Genomic DNA, 23,245 nt, shown 5'->3' on the forward strand with positions numbered 1-23,245 from the left:
CCTTTAATGCTCTCATTCTGTCTTATTGCTGCAGCTAGAGGCTCAATAAATATAGCAAAAAGAGAAGGAGAGAGTGGGCAACCCTGTCTGGTTCCTCTTCCAAGAAAAAACCTGTTGGAAGTCTGTTTATTAGTTCTAACTGATGCATTGGGGTTGTGGTATAATATTTTGATCCAATTGATGAATGATTCTCCAAACCCAAACTTATGGAGGGCAGCAATAAGGAACTTCCAATTTACTCTATCAAAGGCTTTTTCAGCATCCAGTGATAGTATAGTCATTTCCTGGTTTTTGATGGTGGCAAAGTCTATTATGTTAATGAGTCTGCGGACATTGTCATCCGAGTGTCTGCCTTTGATGAATCCAGTTTGATCAAAGTCAATTATGTGAGGAGTGACTTTTTCTATTCTCTGTGCTAGTGCTTTGCAGATAATTTTTACATCTGCATTAATTAAAGAAATGGGGCGATAGCTTGAAGGACTAGTGGGGTCTTTGTCTGGTTTTAGAAGAAGGATAATGTTGGCGGAGTTCATGTTAGGTGGTAGAGATTGGCTTTCATTGATAAATTTTACCGTTTTATAAAATGTTGGTGCCAGTTGTTCCCAGAATTCCTTATAAAACTCTGCAGGAAAGCCGTCAGGCCCTGGTGCTTTACCATTAGGCATAAGTAACAGAGCTTCATGAAGCTCAGACAACGAGAGCGGAGAGTCTAAATTTGTGATTTGATCTTCGTTTAACCTGGGCAGGTTTACATTGTTGAGAAATGAGTTGATGCTTTGTTCTGATGGATTGATCTGTGGAGTGTATAAGTTTTGATAAAAGTCTTTAAACGCATTATTAATTTTTACCGGGTCATGGGTGACATTCCCTGTTTGGTCCATAATAGAAGTGATTGTTGATTTTTCTTTATTAATTTTAAGCTGATTAGCTAGAAATTTGCCAGATTTATTTGACTTTTCATATCTTTCCAGTCGAAGCCTTTGTATCTGGAATTGTGTTTGTTTATTGATGATGTCATTTAACTGCAGTTTTAAATTTTTCAGGTCGCCCAGTATGTGTTCCTGTGCAGAAGCAGCATAAGCAGTCTCCAGGGTTTTGATTTTATTTTCTAGTTCTAATAAATCTGCTTTCTCTTTGCGTTTTTTTATGCGTTGAATAGGAGATGATTTTCCCTCTCATGACTGCTTTTGCTGTTTCCCAAAGAACACTTGGTGATATTTCAGAAGTATTGTTGAATTCTAAGAAGGTTGCCCACTCTTTTTTAAAGAATTCAATAAATTCCTGGTCTTTTAACAGAGATGTATTAAACCTCCAGATTGAACCCGAGGGTCTGGGTACTTCCCTTGAGATAGTAATAGAAACTGGTGCATGGTCACTGATAATAATTGGATGAATGTTGGAACTTTTAATTTCTTTCAAAAGGGAGTTACTGACTAATAAATAATCTAAACAAGATTGTGAATGGTGAACTGGAGAAAAAAAGGTGAACCCCTTAGTGCTTGGATGACATGAGCGCCAAGCGTCGCAGAGACCCAGATCATTCATGTACTGCTTTAGAATACTTGCAGACTGCCATGTACGCTGGTTTGCTGCTGTGCTGAGTCTGTCAAGTTCAGGGTCCAAAACAAGGTTGAAGTCTCCTCCTATAATGATTGTGGAGTCAGAGTGAACTGAGAGTGAGGTGAAGAATCTGTGAAAGAAGGAAGAGTCGTCAACATTCGGGCCGTAGACACTCGCTATACAAAAGTCCTTATTCTGAATGGATATATTAATGATTACAAATCTGCCTTCTGGGTCAGTAACTGTATCCTTATGAGTAAATGTAACATTTTTATTAATCAAAACTGCAACCCCTCTTTGTTTGGAGTTGAAACCGGCAGAATACATAACTGGATACTGGGAACAGCACAGGAGATGACCAGCTGATAAAGATAAATGGGTTTCCTGCAGTAAAGCTATATCTGCTTTAAGATCATCCAGGTAATTTAACACTTTCAATCTCTTTGGCCCAGAACCAAGTCCACGCACATTCCAGCTAACGATGTTAAGACTGTTCATAGCTGTTCTAACCGGGAGAGTGCAAGGCTAAATAGTGCGTGTGCCCGTCCGTGTGCGCGTGCCCGCTGTGCGTTCCTGCTACACTGACAAGCGCTGTGCGTTGTGGGTGAACGTGTCTTGGCTGTGAGTTGCATGTTGCGTGCGTCCTGTGTGAGCCTAAGTGAGGTTTTTGCAGTTTATCAACGTGTGTGTGCGGGATCGCGTGTGCATGCTCTTATGCGCGCGCGCCCGTTCCGTGCATAAATAAATACTCACCGTGGTTGCGTTGACTTTACCTGATTCACATATGAGGACATGGGAAGGGGGGGGGGGGGGGGCAAGAGAAAAGAGAGAGGAAAAGAGAAAGAACAAAAAACAAAAACAACGAAACAACAACAGAAACATGAATGTGAGAGAAAGAAAAGACAGTTTTCCTGAGAGGTGTGGATTATTGACGATCCGATTATTTCCTATTCAATTAAATAAGTTTGCGGGTTTCTTCTGGGCAGCGCAGATGTCAGGATACAAGGTTAACACTTATACCACTATACTCTACTGATGCTTTATGAGTGAAAATTAGACTTTTTATTTTATTTTAATTTATTAGTTTGTTTGACAGGGACAATGCACATTAAAATGCATCTCTGCAAATGTTAACCAAAAGGACTTTTTTTTATCTGTAGTCCCTGGACATGTAGTAGAAGTGTCTCTCTAAAAACAGTGAAATGTGCAGTTATGGTGCATCTGTATTTTGTATTGGTCTTTAGCTCAGGTTTTTTAAAGATTAGTTTTTTGTTAGGCGATACATGTTAACCGCTTTTAGCATATTTATTAAGTGTTGAGGAGAAACGAAAATAACAAAAAAAAAAAACCACAACTGAAGAAAGTTGTATTTTTATGCTGCTGCACTGCAGTGAAGGCAGAAAAAAAGGGTTTGTTAGATGCAACCTACAGGCTGCCAGAATACAGCTATTATGAAAACAAAAAAAGGAAATACTGCTGAAGTCTGACATTTTGGCAATCTTTTGCACCCTGTTAAAACACAGCAGACAGATTTAAAATTATTACTGCAGTGTTAAATTTACTTTGCTGCTTCTCCATATAACATGATTTCTTCTAAATGTTCTAGTTAATAGTCTCTTGAACACTTTTTAATGGGAGTAGAGACATCAGGTAAAGGTTAACTGGCAGTTGAAAGGCACATTTGACATTTGCTTTGATTTCTGTGGTTCCACTGTCAGAGCTGAACAGCTGCTGGAGAGGGATACATCACAGCTGTTTCTCCATTTCAAGAAAACAATAAACCGTCTTCTATTATCTAATCTATACTTGATACCACGGTTGCCTCCCAGCGTGAAGGCCCTGGTTCGTATCTCAGCCGGGTCCTGTTTGTCTGGAGTCTTCCTGTGGCAGCGTGGGTTTTCTCTGAGCACTTGGGTTTCCTCCCACAATCCCAAAATTTTGCTTCATAGGTTAATTGATGACTAAGAGAGACTAAGTTGTTTCTTATATGATTAGTACCATATGTTTGTGGTTGTTTGAGTCTGTGTTGGCCTGCATGGGACTGACAAACTGCCTTTGCCTTTTAGTAGCTGGGTGGGCGGGTCTAGGAAATGGATGGATCGATGAGTTTCCTGGTACAACAACCGCTCTTGCTGGATCTTTATAAGTCCAAAGATCAGTAATGAGGGGAACTAAATTTATCTGCACCTGATCAGGTCTAATGTTTACGCTGAATGGTTCAGGTTGGGGTTAAGGGTTGAACAATGTCTTGAAACCAACAACTGTACAAACCTGTGTTTATGTTTGTGTGCACATCTGTGTGTTTTTATACATACATGTAAAAACGTGTACAAGCTTCTTATTCATACATTTTAAAATATAGTTTTAAAATGAGTTTAGAGAAGAAAGAATCACAAGAGTGATTTATGTATGTTACTCTTGTAGCTGTTCAAAGGATTTAGAACAGTGCAATTTCCTATGGTGGTTAGTGAAGTCATGACCGATCGCCCCCTGGGATGTCAGTCGGCATTATCATGACAAATATTGAACATTTTAATGAACTTTTAACAATATAAAACCTTTTACCGTAATTGTTTCCAATCTAACTTTTGTTATTCATTCCCAATCATGAGTACAGTAATTTCAACTTAAAAGTTCAACTTATTTGGACGTAGCATTCTGTTTATATCATACCTGAGGCATGATTCCTTATTTTTTCTGTATACTCTCAGATGTAAATGAGTGTGAGGAGTTCAATGGAGGATGCCAGCAAACGTGCATCAACACAGCAGGTTCTTATCACTGCGAATGCAGCAAAGGATTCCGCATGCACACAGATGGCCGGACCTGCATCGGTGAGATCTTTCCCCCAAGACAGTTAGGGTCAGATTTGACCCACAATGAAATTTAGCAGAAACATATTAGTGATACTGTTGGCCCAACATTTAAAAAGAAGAGTGGACATATTAGATCTGGAGTTCCTAGAATATTTTTTGCACATTAAAACTGTTTTGAGTAGAATTAACCTGTCAATTTAGTTGAATTTTTGATCTAATGTTGCTGAAATCAAAGGAAATTCTCTGCAAGATAATTTTACCAAACAAAACTATTCATGGATCAGTGATGACTGAGTCACTTAGCACTTCCATCTGCAACCTGTAGCTTTATGCTGAAATTTTGAGTTTTTGATGAATGTGTCTTTAAAGTCATTAGCATTTAAAGGTAGTTTTATAGTATCCTTAGCAAGAGCATTGGAGTAATTTCAAGTTAGCCCCTGTTTTGGCACATTTCATTGAATGCAGCTAGAGATACCACTGGATTAATTGCCAAATTTTCTGCCTTTGCACAAATACAATAAACGTTGGACCTTAAACTATCAGGTGAAATTTTTTTCTCTTAAAAGCCATTAAATTGTGAAACCTAAACTTAAATCTGAACACATAGTTGTTGGGTTTTTTAAACCGTTTTTCTATGGCTCTGTGTCTTCTTTAAAGCTCTGAATTCTTGCTCCATCCTGAATGGTGGATGTGAGCACAAGTGTGTTGACATGGGACCCAATCATTACAAATGCGAATGTCAGAGGAACTATAAGCTGAAGAGAGATGGGAGACACTGTGAACGTGAGTAAGCCAATGTTCTGTGGTGAGGCAATGCAAAAGAAATGTTGATCTGTCATCACTCTGATGATCCTTCTTAAAACTGCTAAACTCGACAATAAAAACTTTATATATAAAAACTTACGCATAAACTTTTTTTCCCCCTCAAAAAAAGATCTGTTTAATGCTTATTTTGTGTCAGGACCAGGTCTTGAGGACCAACAAAATATGACAGACCCAGGAGTAAGAACTTCAGAGTTTGAGGACCAGAGCAGGCAGGATGATGGCTGAAACTTGACACCAGGGGGAGCTGAGGCAGACTTGTGGGTGATGAGGAATGAGAGGAACGGAACAGAGTCCAGAGCCGGTCTAGGAATGAGGAAGTCCGTGAACACAGAGTTTTGTAGATGAGGAATGTCTTACTGCTTGGTATCTTGAGAGAGGACTTGGCAGTGAGAAACTGGAGGTCATAGGCAGGTAGGTTGATTGTTGGAAGCTTGAGTGAGGCAGGCAGGCAGGCAATCTGAGAGCGTGGAACAAAAAGCAGGCTTGCAGACAGACTGAAACCACAAAGCATGCGTAAGCTGGGAATCAGGCAGAAGACTTTACGTTCCAGCAGTGAGTGGAGCTGCATGGCAGCAATATATACTCAAGTGAACATGTGGAGTGAATCAGAGGTGACGAGCAGCAGCTGGGGGGGCAGGGCAGCTGCTGTCATGACAGTACCTCCTCTTCAACGACCGGCCCCAGACGGTCGTGCGGGTTGATCAGGATGGTCTCTATGGAACTCCGCGACCATGGTGGGGTCGAGAACAAACCGAGCAGGGACCCAGGAACGTTCCTCCGGGCCATAGCCCTCCCAATCCACCAGGTACTGCAAACCCCTTCCACGACGACGAGAACGGAGCAGCCGTCTCACGGTGTAGGCAGGACCCCCGTCGACGTACCGAGCTGGAGGCGGGGCATTGGCAGAGGGAACAAGGGGACTGGTCCTAACCGGCTTCACCTTGGAGACATGGAAAGTGGGATGTATGCGGAGGGGTCTGGGCAGGCGTAGACGAACAGCAACTGGGTTGACCACCTTGGAGATAGGGAAGGGTCCAACAAACCGCGGCGCCAGCTTCCTGTTCTCCAGACGGAGGGGAAGATTAGCAGTAGAAAGCCATACTTTTTGGCCCACCTGATAGGAAGGAGCTGCAACTCTTCGTCTATTGGCAGCAGTACGGTAGGTCTCCACAGTCCTCAGGAGAGTCTGCCGGGCCCTGCGCCAGGCCTGCTGACATCTCCGGACAGAAGCGTAGGCTGAGGGAACAGAGACCTCACCCTCCTGGGAGGCAAACAGAGGGGGCTGGTACCCATATACCACCTTGAAGGGAGACAACCCTGTGGCAGATGAAGGAAGAGTGTTATGGGCGTATTCCGCCCAGATGAGGTTACGGGACCATGAAGCCGGCTCTCGGGTGCAGAGGAAGCGGAGGCTAGTCTCCAACTGCTGGTTAAGCCGTTCAGATTGGCCGTTAGACTGTGGATGGAAGCCAGAAGATAAACTCACAGACACTCCCAGTAGGCGACAGAACTCTGCCCAGAACTTGGCTGTAAATTGGGGACCTCTGTCCGAGACGATATCCCTGGGAATGCCGTGGATGCGAAATACATGGTTGAGAAGGGCCTCAGCAGTCTCCTTAGCTGTAGGGAGTTTAGGAAGAGCAATGAAGTGCACCATCTTTGAAAACCGATCCACCACGGTTAGGATAACAGTCTTCCCGTCAGATGGTGGAAGCCCTGTGACGAAATCCAAAGAGATGTGGGACCAGGGTCTTCCAGGGACTGACAGCGGTTGTAGCAACCCAGCGGGAGGGGATGTAGAAGCTTTGACTTGAGCACACTCTGTACAAGCAGAGACATATTCAGTGATGTCTTTTCTCATGCTTGGCCACCAAAACCTCTGTCGGATAATAGCAAAAGTTCTCCTCTGACCAGGATGGCAAAACATGCGGGATGAATGGAACCATTGTATTACCTTTGCTCTGAGGTTATCTCGAACATAAATACATTCTGTGGGACAGGCTGACGGAGACTGGGAGCCCTGATTAGCAGATCGTACCTCCTCCTCAATATCAGTATTTATTATTGCTAGTCGAGCAGAAACTGGCAAGATGAATTCCGGAGTCTCCTCCTGTGATGGGCAGGCATCCCTTCGGGATAGTGCATCAGCCTTCGTGTTCAGAGAGCCTGGTCTATAGGAAAGAGAGAAATCAAACCGGTTAAAAAACAAAGCCCAGCGGGCTTGGCGGGAGTTAACTCTCTTGGCTGTTCTCAAGTACTCCAGATTCTTGTGATCTGTGAACACGACGAAAGGAGTTTCAGACCCTTCTAGCCAATGACGCCATTCCTCCAGGGCGTCCTTGATGGCCAGCAACTCTCTATCCCCGACGTCATAGTTCCTCTCAGCACTAGACAAGCGGCGGGAAAAGAAAGCGCACGGGTGGACCTTATTGTCCTGGCTCCGCTGAGAGAGGATGGCGCCAATCCCTGTGTCTGAAGCGTCTACTTCTACAATAAACTGCCTACCTGGGTCAGGTGTAATCAGAACAGGAGCTGAAGTAAAACGGTACTTTAATTCCTGAAAGGCAGACTCCGCTTCGTGGTTCCAGGAAAATGTCCTTTTGCATGAAGTCAAAGCATATAAGGGTGAAGCAATCTTACTGTAGTTCTTAATGAAGCGCCGGTAGAAGTTAGCAAATCCAAGAAACCGTTGAAGTTGTTTACGGTTCTCGGGTTTCGGCCACTCCAATACTGCCTGCACCTTTTTAGGATCCATCTTGACCCTCCCCTCTGAGATGACCAGCCCCAGGAACGAGGTAGTAGTGACATGAAACTCACACTTCTCTGCTTTGACATAAAGTTGGTTTTGTAGTAGTCTGAGAAGGACCTTGCGTACATGTTGGACATGCTCAGTCTTAGAACGTGAGAAGATCAGTATGTCATCCAGATAAACGAATACGAAGTGGTTAATCATGTCTCCCAATACATCATTAACAAGGTTTTGAAAAACAGCCGGGGCATTAGTTAAGCCAAATGGCATGACCTGATATTCAAAGTGGCCTGAAGGCGTGTTGAAAGCTGTTTTCCACTCATCCCCTGCCTTGATCCGGACCAGATGGTAGGCGTTGCGTAGATCCAACTTGGTGAAAATACTGGCACCCTGGAGAAGTTCAAAGGCAGATGACATTAGGGGCAGAGGATAGCGGTTACGGATAGTGATCTCATTGAGCCCTCTGTAATCAATACATGGTCTCAGGCCCCCGTCTTTCTTCTTGACAAAGAAAAAACCAGCCCCAGCAGGAGAGGAAGACGGCCTTATGAGTCCAGCAGCCAGCGACTCCTTGATGTAAGTGTCCATGGCTAGCCTTTCAGGAGCCGAGAGTGAGTATACATGGCCTCGGGGAGGTGATGTGCCTGGTAAAAGTTCAATGGAGCAGTCATATGGACGATGAGGGGGTAGAGCAGAGGCTTTTAACTTGTTGAATACTTCTTTAAGGTCATGATAAACAGCAGGTACTTTGGTGAGATCTGGGTATTTGTCACCTGTGGTCCTGTTACGATCTGAGGACGGTGGTGTTTCCATAGCGCCTAGACAGTTATTGTAGCAGCCAGTATCCCAAGTCAGGATCCGACCTGACCGCCAATCAACCTGCGGATTGTGTTGTTGCAACCAGGACAGACCTAAAATTACATTAATGTCAGTATTTTTGAGAACATGAAATCTGATAAATTCAAAATGATTGTCCATTTGCATCTTCAATGGTTCAGTAACCAGATGACTGTTGGTTATGACGTGGCCATCAATGGCTTTGACACTCAAATGCTTCTGCTGAGGGAAAACGTTGACACCCCACTTGTTAACAATTTCCTCTGACATGAAATTACTGTCTGCCCCAGAGTCAATTAGTACAGTTTCTGAGTGTACCTGATTCCGGACATGAAACATGGCTTTAGTCCTTGGGTTAGGTTGGAAGGAGGATGATAGAGAAAGGCTCACACACACGTCTCCTTCTTCCGTGTGGAGCCAGACCTTTTACTGGACAGTTCTCAATACGGTGATCGGGAGCAGCACAGTAGAAACAAAGATTCTGCTGGAATCGACGGTCCCTCTCCTCCTTGGAGAGCTGTGTGCGACCCAACTGCATAGGCTCCTCCGTGTTGGATCCTGAAGTCAAAGAAGGCCTAGGACTGAAACATGACCGGGGTTCATGATAAATTCTAGGGTTAAGTGCATTGTGTCTCTCCCTTCCTCTCTCCTGAATGCGTCTGTCAATGCGGGCTGCCAGTGACATCAAATCATTGATCCGTCTTGGGAGTTCCCGTGCTGCCAATTCATCCTTGACGCACTCCGCCAGTCCCTCATAAAACATGTCATAGAGGGCCTCCTCATTCCATGCACTATTACACGCTATGGTTCGAAAGCGTATAATGTAATCGTCAACAGTCTCTTTACCTTGACGTATCTTTGTAAGTTGGCGTGCTGCCTCCCGATGGGGTTTCACAGGGTCGAAAATTGCCTTGAGTTCCTCTGAAAACTGTCTGTAAGAAGAACAGATGACAGAATCCCGAGCCCACTCAGCGGTAGCCCATTGAGCTGCTCGACCAGTTAACAGTGAAATAACATAGGCAACCTTTGATCTTTCAGAAGAGAAGGCAGATTCCTGGGGCGGGCGGGCGGGCGGGCGGGCGGGCGGGCGGGCGGGGCGGGCGGGCGGGCGGCGGGCGGGCAGGCAGGCAGGCAGGCAGGCAGGCAGGCAGGCAGGCAGGCAGGCAGGCAGGCAGGCAGGCAGGCAGGCAGGCAGGCAGGCAGGCAGGCAGGCAGGCAGGCAGGCAGGCAGGCAGGCAGGCAGGCAGGCAGGCAGGCAGGCAGGCAGGCAGGCAGGCAGGCAGGCAGGCAGGCAGGCAGGCAGGCAGGCAGGCAGGCAGGCAGGCAGGCAGGCAGGCAGGCAGGCAGGCAGGCAGGCAGGCAGGCAGGCCAGGCAGGCAGGCAGGCAGGCAGGCAGGCAGGCAGGCAGGCAATCTGAGAGCGTGGAACAAAAAGCAGGCTTGCAGACAGACTGAAACCACAAAGCATGCGTAAGCTGGGAATCAGGCAGAAGACTTGACGTTCCAGCAGTGAGTGGAGCTGCATGGCAGCAATATATACTCAAGTGAACAGGTGAGGAGTGAATCAGAGGTGACGAGCAGCAGCTGGGGGGGCAGGGCAGCTGCTGTCATGACATTTTGTGCGGTACTGACTTAAAGATGATCTACTTTGGTACAATTTTTAACACAAAGTAGCATTTGTATCTTTAGGAGAATGTTATTCAATGACATTTCTTATAAATGCATCTTTTGTTTTGTGGTTCATGTGTTAGTGAGGAACCCCTGTCAGGACAACAATGGAGGCTGTGCCCAGCTCTGTCATTTCAATGTTGGCCATGCAAGCTGCAGCTGCCAGTCTGGTTTCAGATTGGCCAGAGATGGCAGAAACTGTGCAGGTAAGCACTAAGCATTCTCTGAGATTTGAGATCTCAGATTTATTTTAATTATTATTTAATTTGGGTAAATCTGTTCTGGAGTCTTTTTGTCTTTGCTTTGCTTGACCTGTAGCGGCTGCCTGATGGTAATAGATCGAACATGGGATGACCAAGGTGTGAAATGTATTTGATAATCAGCAGCAGGGAGTCATTACATTTCAGTGTTTGGTATTCTTCAATCGAACCATCACTATCTTCCACTCTCATGGCAGACACTCTTTCACAAGATCTTTTTCTTATTTTTTCTGTTCTGAGACTCTAGTTTGGCAGCTCTCCACAGGCTCTACATCTCCTGCAATCCTCTAGTTGCATCTCCAAAAAACTCATGTTGCAAGACTTGGCCTATGTTCACATCTTTACTACATTATCCTTTAGTCCTTGATCTAAAACAGACCCATATTTGTAATAGTTTTGCTCCATTACAGATGCATTTTACAGATAATAATGGATTTGTGTTGTTGCATCTTTTTCCTATTCATAAATTGTATTTTTGCCTTTCAATAAAAAAAAGAAAACTCTGCTCTCGAGAGTCATCAGCTACTTTGCCAGACGAGTACATTTTCTTTAAAAAAAACTTTGGAAATGAGAGAACTTCCATAACTTTGAAAAATGTTATATGTTTTGGTCTGTGGAGACACTTTTTGTTTTGCAATGTTACAAAGCAGATAAATCTTTTACAACATACCAGGTTTCACTTCGTTTTGTGGACTTTTGGCTCAATTGCTGCTCTTCTCCCATAGACATCGATGAGTGCAGCTCTGGTTCAGCCAGATGTTCTCATGGTTGCGTCAACACGGTGGGATCCTTCAGATGTGTATGTCATCCCGGATTTGAGCTTGGTGCTGGTGGCAAGCAGTGCTACCGTGAGTAAGGATTGTCATCTGATTCTTGATCCTTTCCTCATATAGTTAAACTACAGCTGAGTCATAAGAAATGTGTTCTTTGGAGGAATCTATCAGCATGTAGACGATCATATATATTTTTTAATCTTGCTATTATTGACGAATGAATATTTTTTTTAGGTAAATCTATGGAGAAGCAGTGCAAAATAGAGCGGTATATTTTATGACTAATTTGAATTAAAAAACAATTAGTTTTGATTATTAACAACATTTTTCAATTAACTAGTGATGTAAACTGAACAAAGATGGAACCTTCAATAATAAATGTATGAATTATTGCATTAAAAACTGCCAAAAAATATATATTTTTTAAATTTTATATTAAATTCATCAGTACTGTTATTAAGATCAATTTATTTCATTTTTACTCCGCCCTAGATATAAAATGACATTTTATTTGATGATAAGCTGTGCACGCGTATAATTCTGTATTGTAGCATTTACTGTCTTCTCAGGAAGATTTAGATACTGAATTCTAAACTGAGATGGTAGCTTTTAAAATGCCAGCTTCAGACTTTGAATTCTATACCATTTTATACTTTAAGTGAGGATCTGAGGGTCTCATCCAATGTCGAGGTTTTTAAAAAGAAATTAAAGATGCATCTATTAATTCAGCTTTTAATTAGATCTCCTATGTGGGATCTAGAATTTTTATTCTTATATTTTATAACATATTTATTTGTTTAATATTTTTTTTGTCAAGTTGTCTTAACGTCTTAACTTATTCTTATTTATATTTCAGGTGTTTTTGACTTTTTATGCATTAACTTATTTTATTTTTTTTATATTTTAGCTGTTTTTATGTTTTTACTTTTCTATTTATCACTTTTATATTTTAGACTGTTTACAAGTGTTTTCTCACCCTTGGCTGGGGTGTTTGTGTCTATGCTGACACCCCAGCCAACAAGAGGACAGAGCAGACGGAGCCTTCTGGGTTCTCGCTTCTTTATTTATTTATTTTTTGCCATTTCTCTTTTACTTGTGCTTGTTTTTGTGTATTTTATTATGAGAGGCTTATTTAATTATTTGTTTGCATGAGTGGGGATTGGTGGTTTTGCATTCTTGTTTGTTTTTATGTACAGCACCTTGAGCTGTTTTCTTTACATGAAAACTGCCATAGAAATAAAATTACTTTGAATTTAAACTTAAAGGACTCTATTTAAGTGTACTTCAAGTATAGATAAAAGTGAGTTTACTTGAAGTATTGTATCTATATATTGAATTATATTTAATTACAATGTTCCAATTTAGTCTGAACAAGTATCCAGTTAATATACTTTCATAGAATACCTGCTATACTTATACTCAAGTATACTTGAGGCAGCAACTATAGGGCAACAGTGGCTCAGGCGGTTTGATCCCCGCTTCCCCCAGTCAACTGTTGTTGTGTCCCTGGGCAAGACACTTCACCCTCCTTGCCTCCAGTGTTGCTCCACTGGTGTGTGAATGTGCATGAATGTCCCGGTGATGGTCAGAGGGGCCGTAAGCGTAAACTGGCAGCCACGCCTCTATCAGCCTGCCCCAGGGCAGCTTTGGCTTCATCAGTAGCTTACCATCATCAAGTATGAGAAGCGCAGATAAATTCAATCCATTATTATTATTATTATTACTTAATAAAATAAACTTTAAGTGTACTTTCACCGGCAGGCATTGAGATGGAGATTGTGAATAGCTGTGAGAAGAACAATGGAGGGTGCTCCCATCATTGTGAGCATACCACCGGTGGTCCCCTCTGCTCCTGCAACCATGGCTACCAGCTGAGCCACGACAGGAAGACCTGCATAGGTAAGCTTACATTTAAAAACTGCCATTTCTTTTAGGATTGCTCAGGTTTTTGTCTCAGTTCAACCCCTAAAATTGTGATTCTGTGTTTAGATAGCGATGAGTGTGCCAGTGAGGAGTCCTGCTGCACCCACGTCTGTAGAAACTACCCCGGTGGCTACGACTGCAGCTGCAGAGCTGGCCTCACACTGAACCCAGACGGCTGCGGATGTGATGGTAAAAACCCTACATTTTTGATAGGTTTTAACCAGCTTTTTATGCTTCTTTTTCCTTTGTGACAAAGTTGTGCACTAAAAAAAAAGTTCATTGGCTATGTTAGAGGTCATGGCCAATAAATAGAAGAACATTTGAAGCAGAACTTATAGTAGGAAGAGAGAAGTTGCAGCAATCGCAATATTCAGATCTGCAGAAGATGTGAAATCAAGTGCAGATTCAGAGATGAAGCAAAAGTCTAAATAAAGTTTCTCAAGTGTAGTTTGGCAAACTCCAGTGAAATTTATTTTCCACAAAATGTATGCAACATGCCTTTAATAAACATGTCTTTAATAAAGCTTGACTGCTGCTGTGTGTCCATTTAGACGTTGATGAGTGTCTGGCAGAAACATCTGGCTGCGAGCATTACTGCGTCAACACCTTAGGATCATACAAGTGTTTTTGTCCAAAAGGCTTCCGCTTGAACCATGACAAGCATTCCTGCATCTGTGAGTGACTTTAGTGTTGGTGCATGACAAATAGTAGTGCACCAAATTTATTTGAAACCTTGCAGAACAAAACATTTTCAAAAAAATAAACCGCACTTTTCTTCGTGTTTAGCGCTGAATGGAGAAGAAGAACTGGAAGAAGAAGAGGAGGAAGACAAGGATGAGAAGCAGCTAGAACTTAGTCGGTTTCAAGATTTGCTGCTTCATGGGAATCCTCAGCTCATGCACTACACGTCAGCCCTGCGCTCCCATCCCAGTGTCTATGATGCTGGTGTTCGTGACAGTAAAGAAGATGTAGAGATGCAGAGAGGACCCAGAGGAGAGCTGATGCTGGATAGTCACATAGGTATTGTGAAATACTGCGTAATTTATTCTTTTGAAAAATTGTGACCTAAAACTACCCTGTTAACCAAATTGTTTCAAAGTGTGTCTAGGGGGCTTCTTTGGGGATGACTGCACTTTAAGCTGTAAAGATTGTGTGAATGGAGAGTGCACAGAAAGCAAAGATCGATGTCATTGCTCACCTGGCTGGACTGGGATTATCTGCAATAAAAGTAAGTATCACTAAAATCTGTACATTTTAAGTTCTTATTTTAGAAAAAATAATTCTAAAACACACAAAATATTTGGATGTTTACCCTTTAGCAGCGCTTGTGTGATTTATTACATATGGACCCAAAACTTTTGCTATCTCCTGAACACAGAAAGAATTGGGGAATCAAACCTTGTGCTACTGAAGAGCGGGCGACGCTCACAGCCAAGGGTGCTCCAGGATTTATTTCTCTACAGTAGCTTAGTGGTTGCTAAGTGACTGTAAGAAGTTGCTAATTTGTTTTTACGTAAAATTACATTTCGAAGAAGGAAGGTAACAGATTTAAATACCAGATTTAGATTTATTATCTTGTCAATAGATTGCACTTTTAAAATGTGTTAACTGTCAGAGTCCGAAGAAAGAGAAGGAGGTGTTAAAGTGTGGTAGGAAAACAATCAGTCATTTATTTAAGAAGAGCTGTTGAGAGCATCAAGCGCCTCTCCTTTGCCATGCGAAAAAATTTGCTGCTTGAGTATAAAAAACGTAATTTTTTATGTCCAAAATGCCTTTCTTTACACCACTTTTCATGGCGATTTATGATACTTTTGGCTTGCCAGGGTTCAACGCCTGTCCAAAAAAGTGTTCATAAGCTTGACCCCCCTGCCCCGTGTGGGAGGAGCTACTACTAAATGTTTTCAGCCTGATTGCTAGATGGAGCGGTGTCTGTGTGTATCTCATGACAATGCATGGAAGACACGGAGGATGTTTAGAGCAGTAAGGTGCTGCGAAGGTCGTGGCTGGTGAGGCTCTGACTCTCTCAGAGCCAGATTTAAAAAAACAAAATGAGAGGCCTATACTCCCTATTAATTGTAGAATTGAAGAACGTTTTATGTACCACCTATAATATTTCAAATTATCCACGAACAAAATACTCAAATGTAGTTTTGACTGAACTTACATGTCTTTATCTACAGAAAATTAAGAAACTAAGAGGAAAGAGTGCTTGAAAATAGTTTTAAAAATAACATCAGTATGGAGTACCCCCTAAAATACCAGTTTCCCTTTTCCCCCTCCTAATGTCCAAATGGAATTTTAAATAAAAGTTCAAATCCAACTTAAAATATTGTTTTATTGAAGGCCATAACTTTGTAAACATTTGTTTTAATACTAAAACTTTCAAATAATTATCCATGGAACATGTGTCCCACATCATGAACTTAACCATATGACCATAACATTTCCTCTTAGCGAGACATTGATCCTATTATTGATGAATATGTAGAAGAGAATCAGAAAAGTGAAGGTTTACTTTTCATGAATTTTTAAGCCCAAAAATATACACCAGGTTGAATGCGTCAGACTACAACAGACAGTGCCTACACACACACCCACACACACACGTTGATCAAATCTTTACCTGTACCAAAATTAAGTGCATTTGTCTCTCCTTCTGTACAAAAATCTCAGTGACATTAATGTAAAAAAGTTTTCCTTATCTAATTTTAGTTATGGAAGTCTAAATAATAATTTTTCAGCATTGGTCAACCATTAATTATAACTTCATGTTTTGAATAGGAGTCCACCTTTGAATAATTTTTTTATGTGATTTCATCAGCCATTTTTCAGTCATTTAAAGCAAAACATAAAATACTGTATTACGCCCTTTCATTTTTTGGCAGATATGTAATTCCATAATACTGGCTCTTATTAAATAAACTTTATTAGTGACAAAGTAGGAACAAACGCGAGCTAACGAGCGCCCTCTCTGTTGAGACTGTGCAACTGCGTACATCTAAGACTGTCTTTTCAGTGCGGTTTTATGTCACTTATTATATACAATACATATGAAATACAAGGCCGTTTTACAGCGTTTTCCAGAGCGGCAGCGGTGATCAAATGTGGATCTGGAGGAAAGGAGTCTGAAAAAACAACCCTTCTAACTAAAGTTAGGACCCTCTGACACTAAGGTGCTTTGTGGGGATCTCTGATTTGATTTGTCTTGCCTTTTGTGATTAAATTTAGTTTGATGAATGTTTGGCTAAAAGAGATTTTTCAATGCATTTAAAATATTAAAACAAATATTTCTGTGAAGTCAATTGATGCATTGTTATAAAGGTAGCTTGGAAGCTTTCTTACCACACACTCAAAACTTACATTAGTTTTCTGATCTTATAGACTGCAAAAGCAAAGGCTTTTCTGTTTTTTTGTGGCATCAAGATACCAGACGAACTAGCATCTCATTATCTTTAATTCCTCAACTTCTTGTCTTTCCAGCATGTCCAAAGGGAACCTATGGGCAGGCCTGTATCAGTTTATGCCTCTGTCAGAATGGAGGCTCATGTGACCCTGTGACCGGGAGGTGTTTGTGCCCCCCTGGGGTTGAAGGACGGTTCTGTGAGGAGGGTTTGTATACGCACCATGAACACCGACACATACATTTAGCTACCACATGAAATTGCTCCTAAAATGATTACAAATGAATAAAAAAGAGAAGTTTAAAGGAGGTTTAGGGCAAAACTAAAAATCTGAAATAATGTTATAAATAGATTATTATAACTATAAAATTATAAAATATAAGATATTATATGAAGCCCGGTTGCTTTGAGAGGGTTGCGTCAGGAAGGGCATCCGGCGTAAAACATTGCCAAGTTTACCATACGACTCGTTCGCTGTGGCGACCCCTGATGGGAAAAAGCCAAAAGGGAAACTACATATGTGTTAAAAAGCATTTAGGAACTTTATATGAGTTAATTCATTCATTCATCTTCTGCCGTTTTATCCGGGGTCACGGGGCTGCTGGAGCCTATCCCACCCACTTGTGGGCGAAGGCAGGGGGCACCCTGGACAGTTCGCCAGTCTGTCGCAGGGCTTTATATGAGTTCATTGTTGCTATATGTAAATGCTGTAATTTTGAAATTTCAGAATAAAAAAAATGCACATTGTGATACTATTTACGGCTGAACTAAAAACAGAATCTTAGTTTTTAAATAGCATATTCAAATACCTAAATACAAACATAATAAATATTGATACATTTTTTCTATATAAAAAATGAATTTTCCCAATAAGTTGATATAGCTTCTCAAAGTATGAACAAAGCTGTTGAAGTTGTTTATTTTTTTACACTGACAAAACCACAAACAACCTCACATTGATGAAAAGGATGCTCTATTGTTCTGGGGTTTATTTACCCCAGATCAGATGTACTAAATGATCACACAAAAGCAATTTGTTTTTAGCCAAAAAACTTTTAAGAGGTAGTGTTCTTCAATGCTGTGTGGAAACTTGTGGCTACAACTTTAAAATACCTTTAGTTTAACTCAGGAGTAAATACCAGCCCACATACAACAGTGTTCCCCCCGTCTTCGCAGGGGTTAGGGACCAGAGACATCCGTGACTACCGAGAACCTCCCCCCACACCGCGGCAGAAGAATGTCCGTCACCGATCCTTACTCTTCAAAGACACTTCTGAAACATTTCTTATTCTTTGTAAAATGTTTATTAAAGAACATTGAAATATTGCTTAACTTAAAGAGGTTTACTTTTCAGAGCAATAGACTGTACTGTAGCGTACTTTATAACACACACTATAGGCCGATTCATCCGTCATTCGTTCATCTAGATTATAATTATTCTCCGCATTTATTTTTCTCAGAGTTTCAGGATATTTTCCGGCTCCTGAGTCAGCTGATGCCATTTCTCCTTTTAAGGGCACACACTGAGGTTGGTAGCGATTCAGGAACCGCTGGAAATAGCTGTGAAATTCTATATTCTTTAGCAGCCAGTAAGGAAACTGACGGGCCGGCGTCCTGTTCATCTCTGCTCTCCTCCTCAGAAATGCCTGCAGCACCTGCTTTGGATGCAAAAGTCTCATACAAGCGTCTTGAGCTGTTTGAGTTTTTGTGATGAACCGGAGGAGTCACGTGACTGAAAATATAAATCGGCAAATACATGAAATATTGCATATTGAAACCCGAATAAGCGGGGGTGGGGCACTGTATATGTTATCTATAGATTGCATTTAGGGAATTTAGTGACTAATGAAACAAAACATAACAAAAAGACAAAAAAAGGACATAACACAGGACAAACTGATTTAGATATCTACAACAACTTTAATTGGAAACTATTACTCAAGATGTGCCAATATATGACCAAAAATAATTAAATTGTTTTCTTTGTTGTGTTTGTGATTCTAGATTGATGAAACTTTTTCATCTTTGCACACTTTCCAGCATCATAGTCACTTCTGACAGTGTCATAAGGTGGACTACACGAGGTCCTCTGACATTGTTCTCGCACACAGGTTGTCCAAGGGGCTATTTTGGGCAGCACTGCAAAGCAAAGTGCAAATGCCCCAACAATGGACCTTGCCACCGGTTACATGGAGCTTGCCTCTGCTCCCCTGGGTTTTACGGTCGTTTTTGCCATCTTGGTAAGTAAGTGGAAAGTTAAGCAATGTAGCAGATGCTGCACATTATTGATCACATTAAATGCTTTTAATTTATAGCGATTACCATTGTTACAGGGTTAATACTGTTAAATAAAATATCAAGCTGGATAAGTTAATGTTAATATTATTTTGTACAAATTTTAAGTAATTTTCAGCTGAAAGTTTGGGTTTATGTCTGTCCATTTGTAATGGATAGATAGATGGACCAAAGGATGGCTGGGTGCATAAATTAATGGATGAATGAATTGACAGATGAATAGATGAATGAATGGATGATGGATCGTGGATGGATACTTAAATGGAGGGATGGATGGTAAATCTGAACATGGTAAATCCTGTCAGGGACAATAAAATCAATCTGAATCTGGCTAGATGAATGAATGGATGGATAACTGGATGGATAACTGGATGGATGGATAAATGGATATATAAATGGGGAGATAAATGGATGAATGAATGCATAAATGGAGGGAAGAGTAGGTGGATGGATGGATACATAAAAGGAGGAATGACGAGATGGATAGATGGATGAATGGATAAAGAAATGGAGGGAAGGGTAGTTGGCCTCTCCTTCAGTTTAAAGATCTACTCTGGTGCTTCACTCTCTGAACTTGGTCGTTTTGATGGTGGCACCAAATGGGAAGGAAGCTCTCTGGGAAGCCAGTATCCCTCCAGTTTTCCCTCAATGAGGTGTACCGCTAAAGCAAACTCCTCGTTGTCCAGCATGCCATCCCCATCTACATCAGACAACCTCCAGATGTGAGCAAGAACAGAGTTGGGGAGGAGGGTGGTAGTCATCCACTCTTTGACTTTGGTTCCACTAAGTTTCCCTTCGCGTGGACTTAGACTGTAGAATATCTCATCATATTTCGGCTTCCATTTCTCCACAACCCACTCATCAGAGTACATCTCGCTGCTGTCATCATCTCTTGGAAGTTCCTGAAATGGGTCTTTTTTGAAGTACTCACGTCTAAATGTCCCCAAAAACTCTCCATCCAACATGCCAGGCAGGGATTTTTTCCTTTCTTCTTGTTGTTGGAGCAAAGGAATCAAGCTGGCTATGTCAGTGGTGAGCAGTTGGTCCAAGGAAGACATTAGACTTGGTTTCAGTGTCTTGAACTTTGAGAAGTCCTGACCCAATAGTTTTTCCTGTAAAGGAGGATTACATTCAAGTAAGTCTTGTGCAATGCATTAAAGTAAATATAACATTCAGGCGTAAGATTTATGTTGAATTTCAAAAGCTTGTGTGACCTGCATCTTGGTGCAGTCAGGGAAGTCACCAGCTGGAACTTGATGCTGTTGCTGGATCTTGGTGAAGATTGCAGGGAGCTCGTAGATAAGATTGTCCCTCTTGTTTTCTTTACTAAAAAATGTTGGCATTTCTTGCTTCAGATAACTGATAATATGTGCGTGAGCCTAGAAAAAGAGCAGATCAGGCATTAGATCAACAGGCCATCAAATATGATGGAGCTAAAAGATGAGCCCTGGCCGTATTACCCTCACTAAGCGTGCCCTCTTAACCAGATCGTTCAGCTTACGCACTTTAGCATTGTGCGGCAGATTCCTTATGTCCTTCAGTAAGTCCTCCTCCTCCAGCTCTATGAGCTGAAAGTGGTCACATTTCTGTCTGGGCTGCGACCATAAAGATCCAATATAAACCCGCAAAATCTCAGGGGTTTGAAACACTTTCCCCAATGACCACATGAGGGCGCCATACACCCTCATAAGCTGTTGAGAGTCCACACTGTCTGCTTTGTTGAGAACCACACGCAGCTTGTCCTCGTAGCCGCAAAGAGCCCCGAAAGCGTGGGTGAGTTCATCCGAGAACTCTAGTTTATGTGCATCAAACAGCAGGATGATCCGATCCACACGCTCTGCAAACCAGCGCAGGACTGCTTGGAAGTCGTAGCCTGTGGGGCAGGAAGAAAAACAGGCTTTTCATCACCAGTGCATTAAAGACATCCCTGTAGTGCTTTCTAGTTTCAGGCCAACGTAGTTACACCCATCAAGAAAAAAAATGGTGCTGCTCGGTCGTTCACTGCTGATCTTCTCTATGCTGATCTGCAGTCAGTTTTCAACATGAATACACCAGACAAAAGATATGGAATAATTCTGAGACTGATAATCTGAAAGGCATTGTCCCAATATTATTAAGAGCCATTCTTTGAAGTAGGATCTTGCTGCAGCTTTTAGATTTTAAAGACCCACTTTTGTGAAAATTGTGGCAATTTTTCTGATGATGGATGATATGTATAAATAAAACTAAGTTTAAAATTGCATGTCAACGTATTTTTATTAAAATTGTTGTGAATCAGGAGCAGACAAAAAATACTATTTGAAAAAAGAGCACATTTGCAACAGAAAATATGCTTGGCAGGCCACGTGTAGACGACTAGAACCATGTACGTCTTTGTTTTCCTCATCTGAGCTGGAATCTGGCTCAAAACTGTACGGCTGGATGGAAACTCCAATATTGCTCACTATTTTTGTTGCACTGGTAATGAATGAATGAAAAATGAAAGGATGAATGAATGAATGGTAATTTTAGGTTGCAGGTGTGAAGGGCTTTAAGCTATCGGGTAAGAGCGTAAATAGAGATCTCTCAGCAAGGGTTTTTTCATTCAGCACCAACATTCCCGCCCATAATTCAGAGGTAAATTCTGCCATTCTGCAGAAACTATGTCCCTTAAAACGACACGTTTTGTGATTTTTGGTTAAAAACAGCATAATCATAATAAAAAAGGCCACTGGGAACACTTTGAAAATACATCAAAAGATGATCGGTGTGGGTCTATAGTGTGTGTTACAAGGTCGTATTTTTGTAAGAAAAAATACTTTTTTTAAATTAAAAGCTCAATAACCAAAACATTTTTTACTCAGTCTTTAGTTGATGAGGGAAATCCTGCTGGTAGTTCCAGCACTTTTCAGCATCTGTTGTGATAAGTAACCATGACAACACGACTATTGTTTACATTTCAGATTAGATTATTTCCAAAGTCCAAGTAATTCCTAAAATAAAGCAATAAATCAAGAAAAGATAAAGATGTACCCGGATGTTTAAACAATTCCTTTTCTCTGTCATCACTGCAAATGTGAAATGCTTTGGAAAAAGAAACCAAATAGATTAGCCTGGAGAGTTAATGAATTGGCTGATGGAACTCCTGGAATGCATGGCTTCATTTGGACTTGCTTGCAAGGACATGCAAACTTTAGACAAACATACAAATCTTTGTATTCTTAAATGAGTATTTCTACAATAATAGATTTTGGATTTTCTCCTAAAATTCTGTGGAGTCACCCCCTCCCACCTCGGCTCAGTTTTCGTTTTGCAGCTGTCAGGATGCCTGGAGTGTCGATTATGCTGATGTTTTCAAGGACTTTATTTGGCATCTGGACACACTTAAACCTGTGAAAAAAATACAAGTTTATCTATAGTACAAACACTGAGTTTGATCTGTTTTTCCTTAAATCGAAGATCAGAAGAAAGATTTTATGAATATTTTATGCATCTCTTTCCTTCTTTTTACCTGTTGAGAAATGAATTTCCAAATGGGTCCAGGTGGCGAAAGGGCTTTTTGGGGTCCATTGTGAGGGCATTCCCGGGGATGATTTTCTCCCCTGGTCCATACATGAGGGCAGTGAAGCAGTCAGTGGTTGGCTCTGGTCCCACTCTGCTACCAGGAAAGTCCTGCTCTATGAGATACCTGTGGACAAACAGGTTGGAGTGCTTGTCATTCTCCTTTCTGACCGACGTCCCACATGATCCCACATGTAACACAGTCTCTCTGTGAGACTTACCTGATGAAAGTTGTCTTTCCCGTCGAGTACTGACCCATCACCAACACCATTGGCTTGTTGTCAAAATCTGCATCCTCATAGCTCGGCGAGTGATAGTGATGGAAAGCGTAGTATTTCTCGATGGGTAGTAACCTTTTGTAGTAAAGGTTCTTCAGCTCCTCCGTCACCATGTTCACATCCTGGAGTATTTTAGGAGTTCTCCTAAACCTTCTTAAAGACATGATGGGAAAGCCTTGGTCTTGAATTGTTCTATGTGTAAACTGCTCAGGTTCAAACTTGCACAACTGAAATCATCCGATTCTCGCAGCTGTCTGCTCCATCCTGCAGTGGGACGTGGAGAGGGTGGAGAGGGCGTAACTGAAGCCTGCAGCTGCGTCA

General features: G+C 41.6%; 2 protein-coding genes across 7 annotated transcripts in view; one reads left to right on the forward strand and one right to left on the reverse strand.

The window, feature by feature from the left end:
• LOC101169224 (multiple epidermal growth factor-like domains protein 6) overlaps positions 1–23,245 on the forward strand; it is a 62,474-nt gene that overhangs the window by 13,678 nt on the left and 25,551 nt on the right. For 5 of the 6 annotated variants that reach the window (XM_011482815.3, XM_020708410.2, XM_020708409.2 and 2 more), the window contains 11 exons: positions 4,272–4,394; positions 5,034–5,159; positions 10,538–10,660; positions 11,440–11,562; positions 13,249–13,386; positions 13,477–13,599; positions 13,962–14,084; positions 14,197–14,430; positions 14,510–14,638; positions 16,891–17,019; positions 18,923–19,051. In XM_011482815.3, coding sequence (XP_011481117.1) covers positions 4,272–4,394; positions 5,034–5,159; positions 10,538–10,660; positions 11,440–11,562; positions 13,249–13,386; positions 13,477–13,599; positions 13,962–14,084; positions 14,197–14,430; positions 14,510–14,638; positions 16,891–17,019; positions 18,923–19,051 — 1,500 coding nt within the window. The remainder of the gene's footprint in view (positions 1–4,271; positions 4,395–5,033; positions 5,160–10,537; positions 10,661–11,439; positions 11,563–13,248; positions 13,387–13,476; positions 13,600–13,961; positions 14,085–14,196; positions 14,431–14,509; positions 14,639–16,890; positions 17,020–18,922; positions 19,052–23,245) is intronic. The other variant, XM_020708408.2, reaches the window with a different exon arrangement.
• Positions 19,045–23,168, reverse strand: LOC105355489 (EH domain-containing protein 2). Its single transcript, XM_011482813.3, has 6 exons — positions 22,868–23,168; positions 22,597–22,773; positions 22,378–22,475; positions 20,567–20,979; positions 20,321–20,485; positions 19,045–20,218 (listed from the first exon to the last, which is right to left on the reverse strand). Exons 1-6 carry the CDS (start codon positions 23,086–23,088, stop codon positions 19,655–19,657), a joined length of 1,638 nt encoding a protein of 545 aa, XP_011481115.1. The 5' UTR covers positions 23,089–23,168; the 3' UTR covers positions 19,045–19,654.

This window comes from Oryzias latipes, chromosome 13, assembly GCF_002234675.1.
Source record: "Oryzias latipes chromosome 13, ASM223467v1".
NCBI lineage: Eukaryota > Metazoa > Chordata > Actinopteri > Beloniformes > Adrianichthyidae > Oryzias > Oryzias latipes.

Coding starts and splice junctions, on each gene's coding strand:
- LOC105355489 (XM_011482813.3), bottom strand. CDS start 23,088: ATGTCTTTAAGAAGGTTTAGGAGAACTCCTAAAATACTCCAGGATGTG. Junction 22,774..22,867: donor GGAAAGACAACTTTCATCAG/GTAAGTCTCACA, acceptor GTTTGTCCACAG/GTATCTCATAGAGCAGGACT. Junction 20,486..20,566: donor AGAGGGCACGCTTAGTGAGG/GTAATACGGCCA, acceptor CTCTTTTTCTAG/GCTCACGCACATATTATCAG.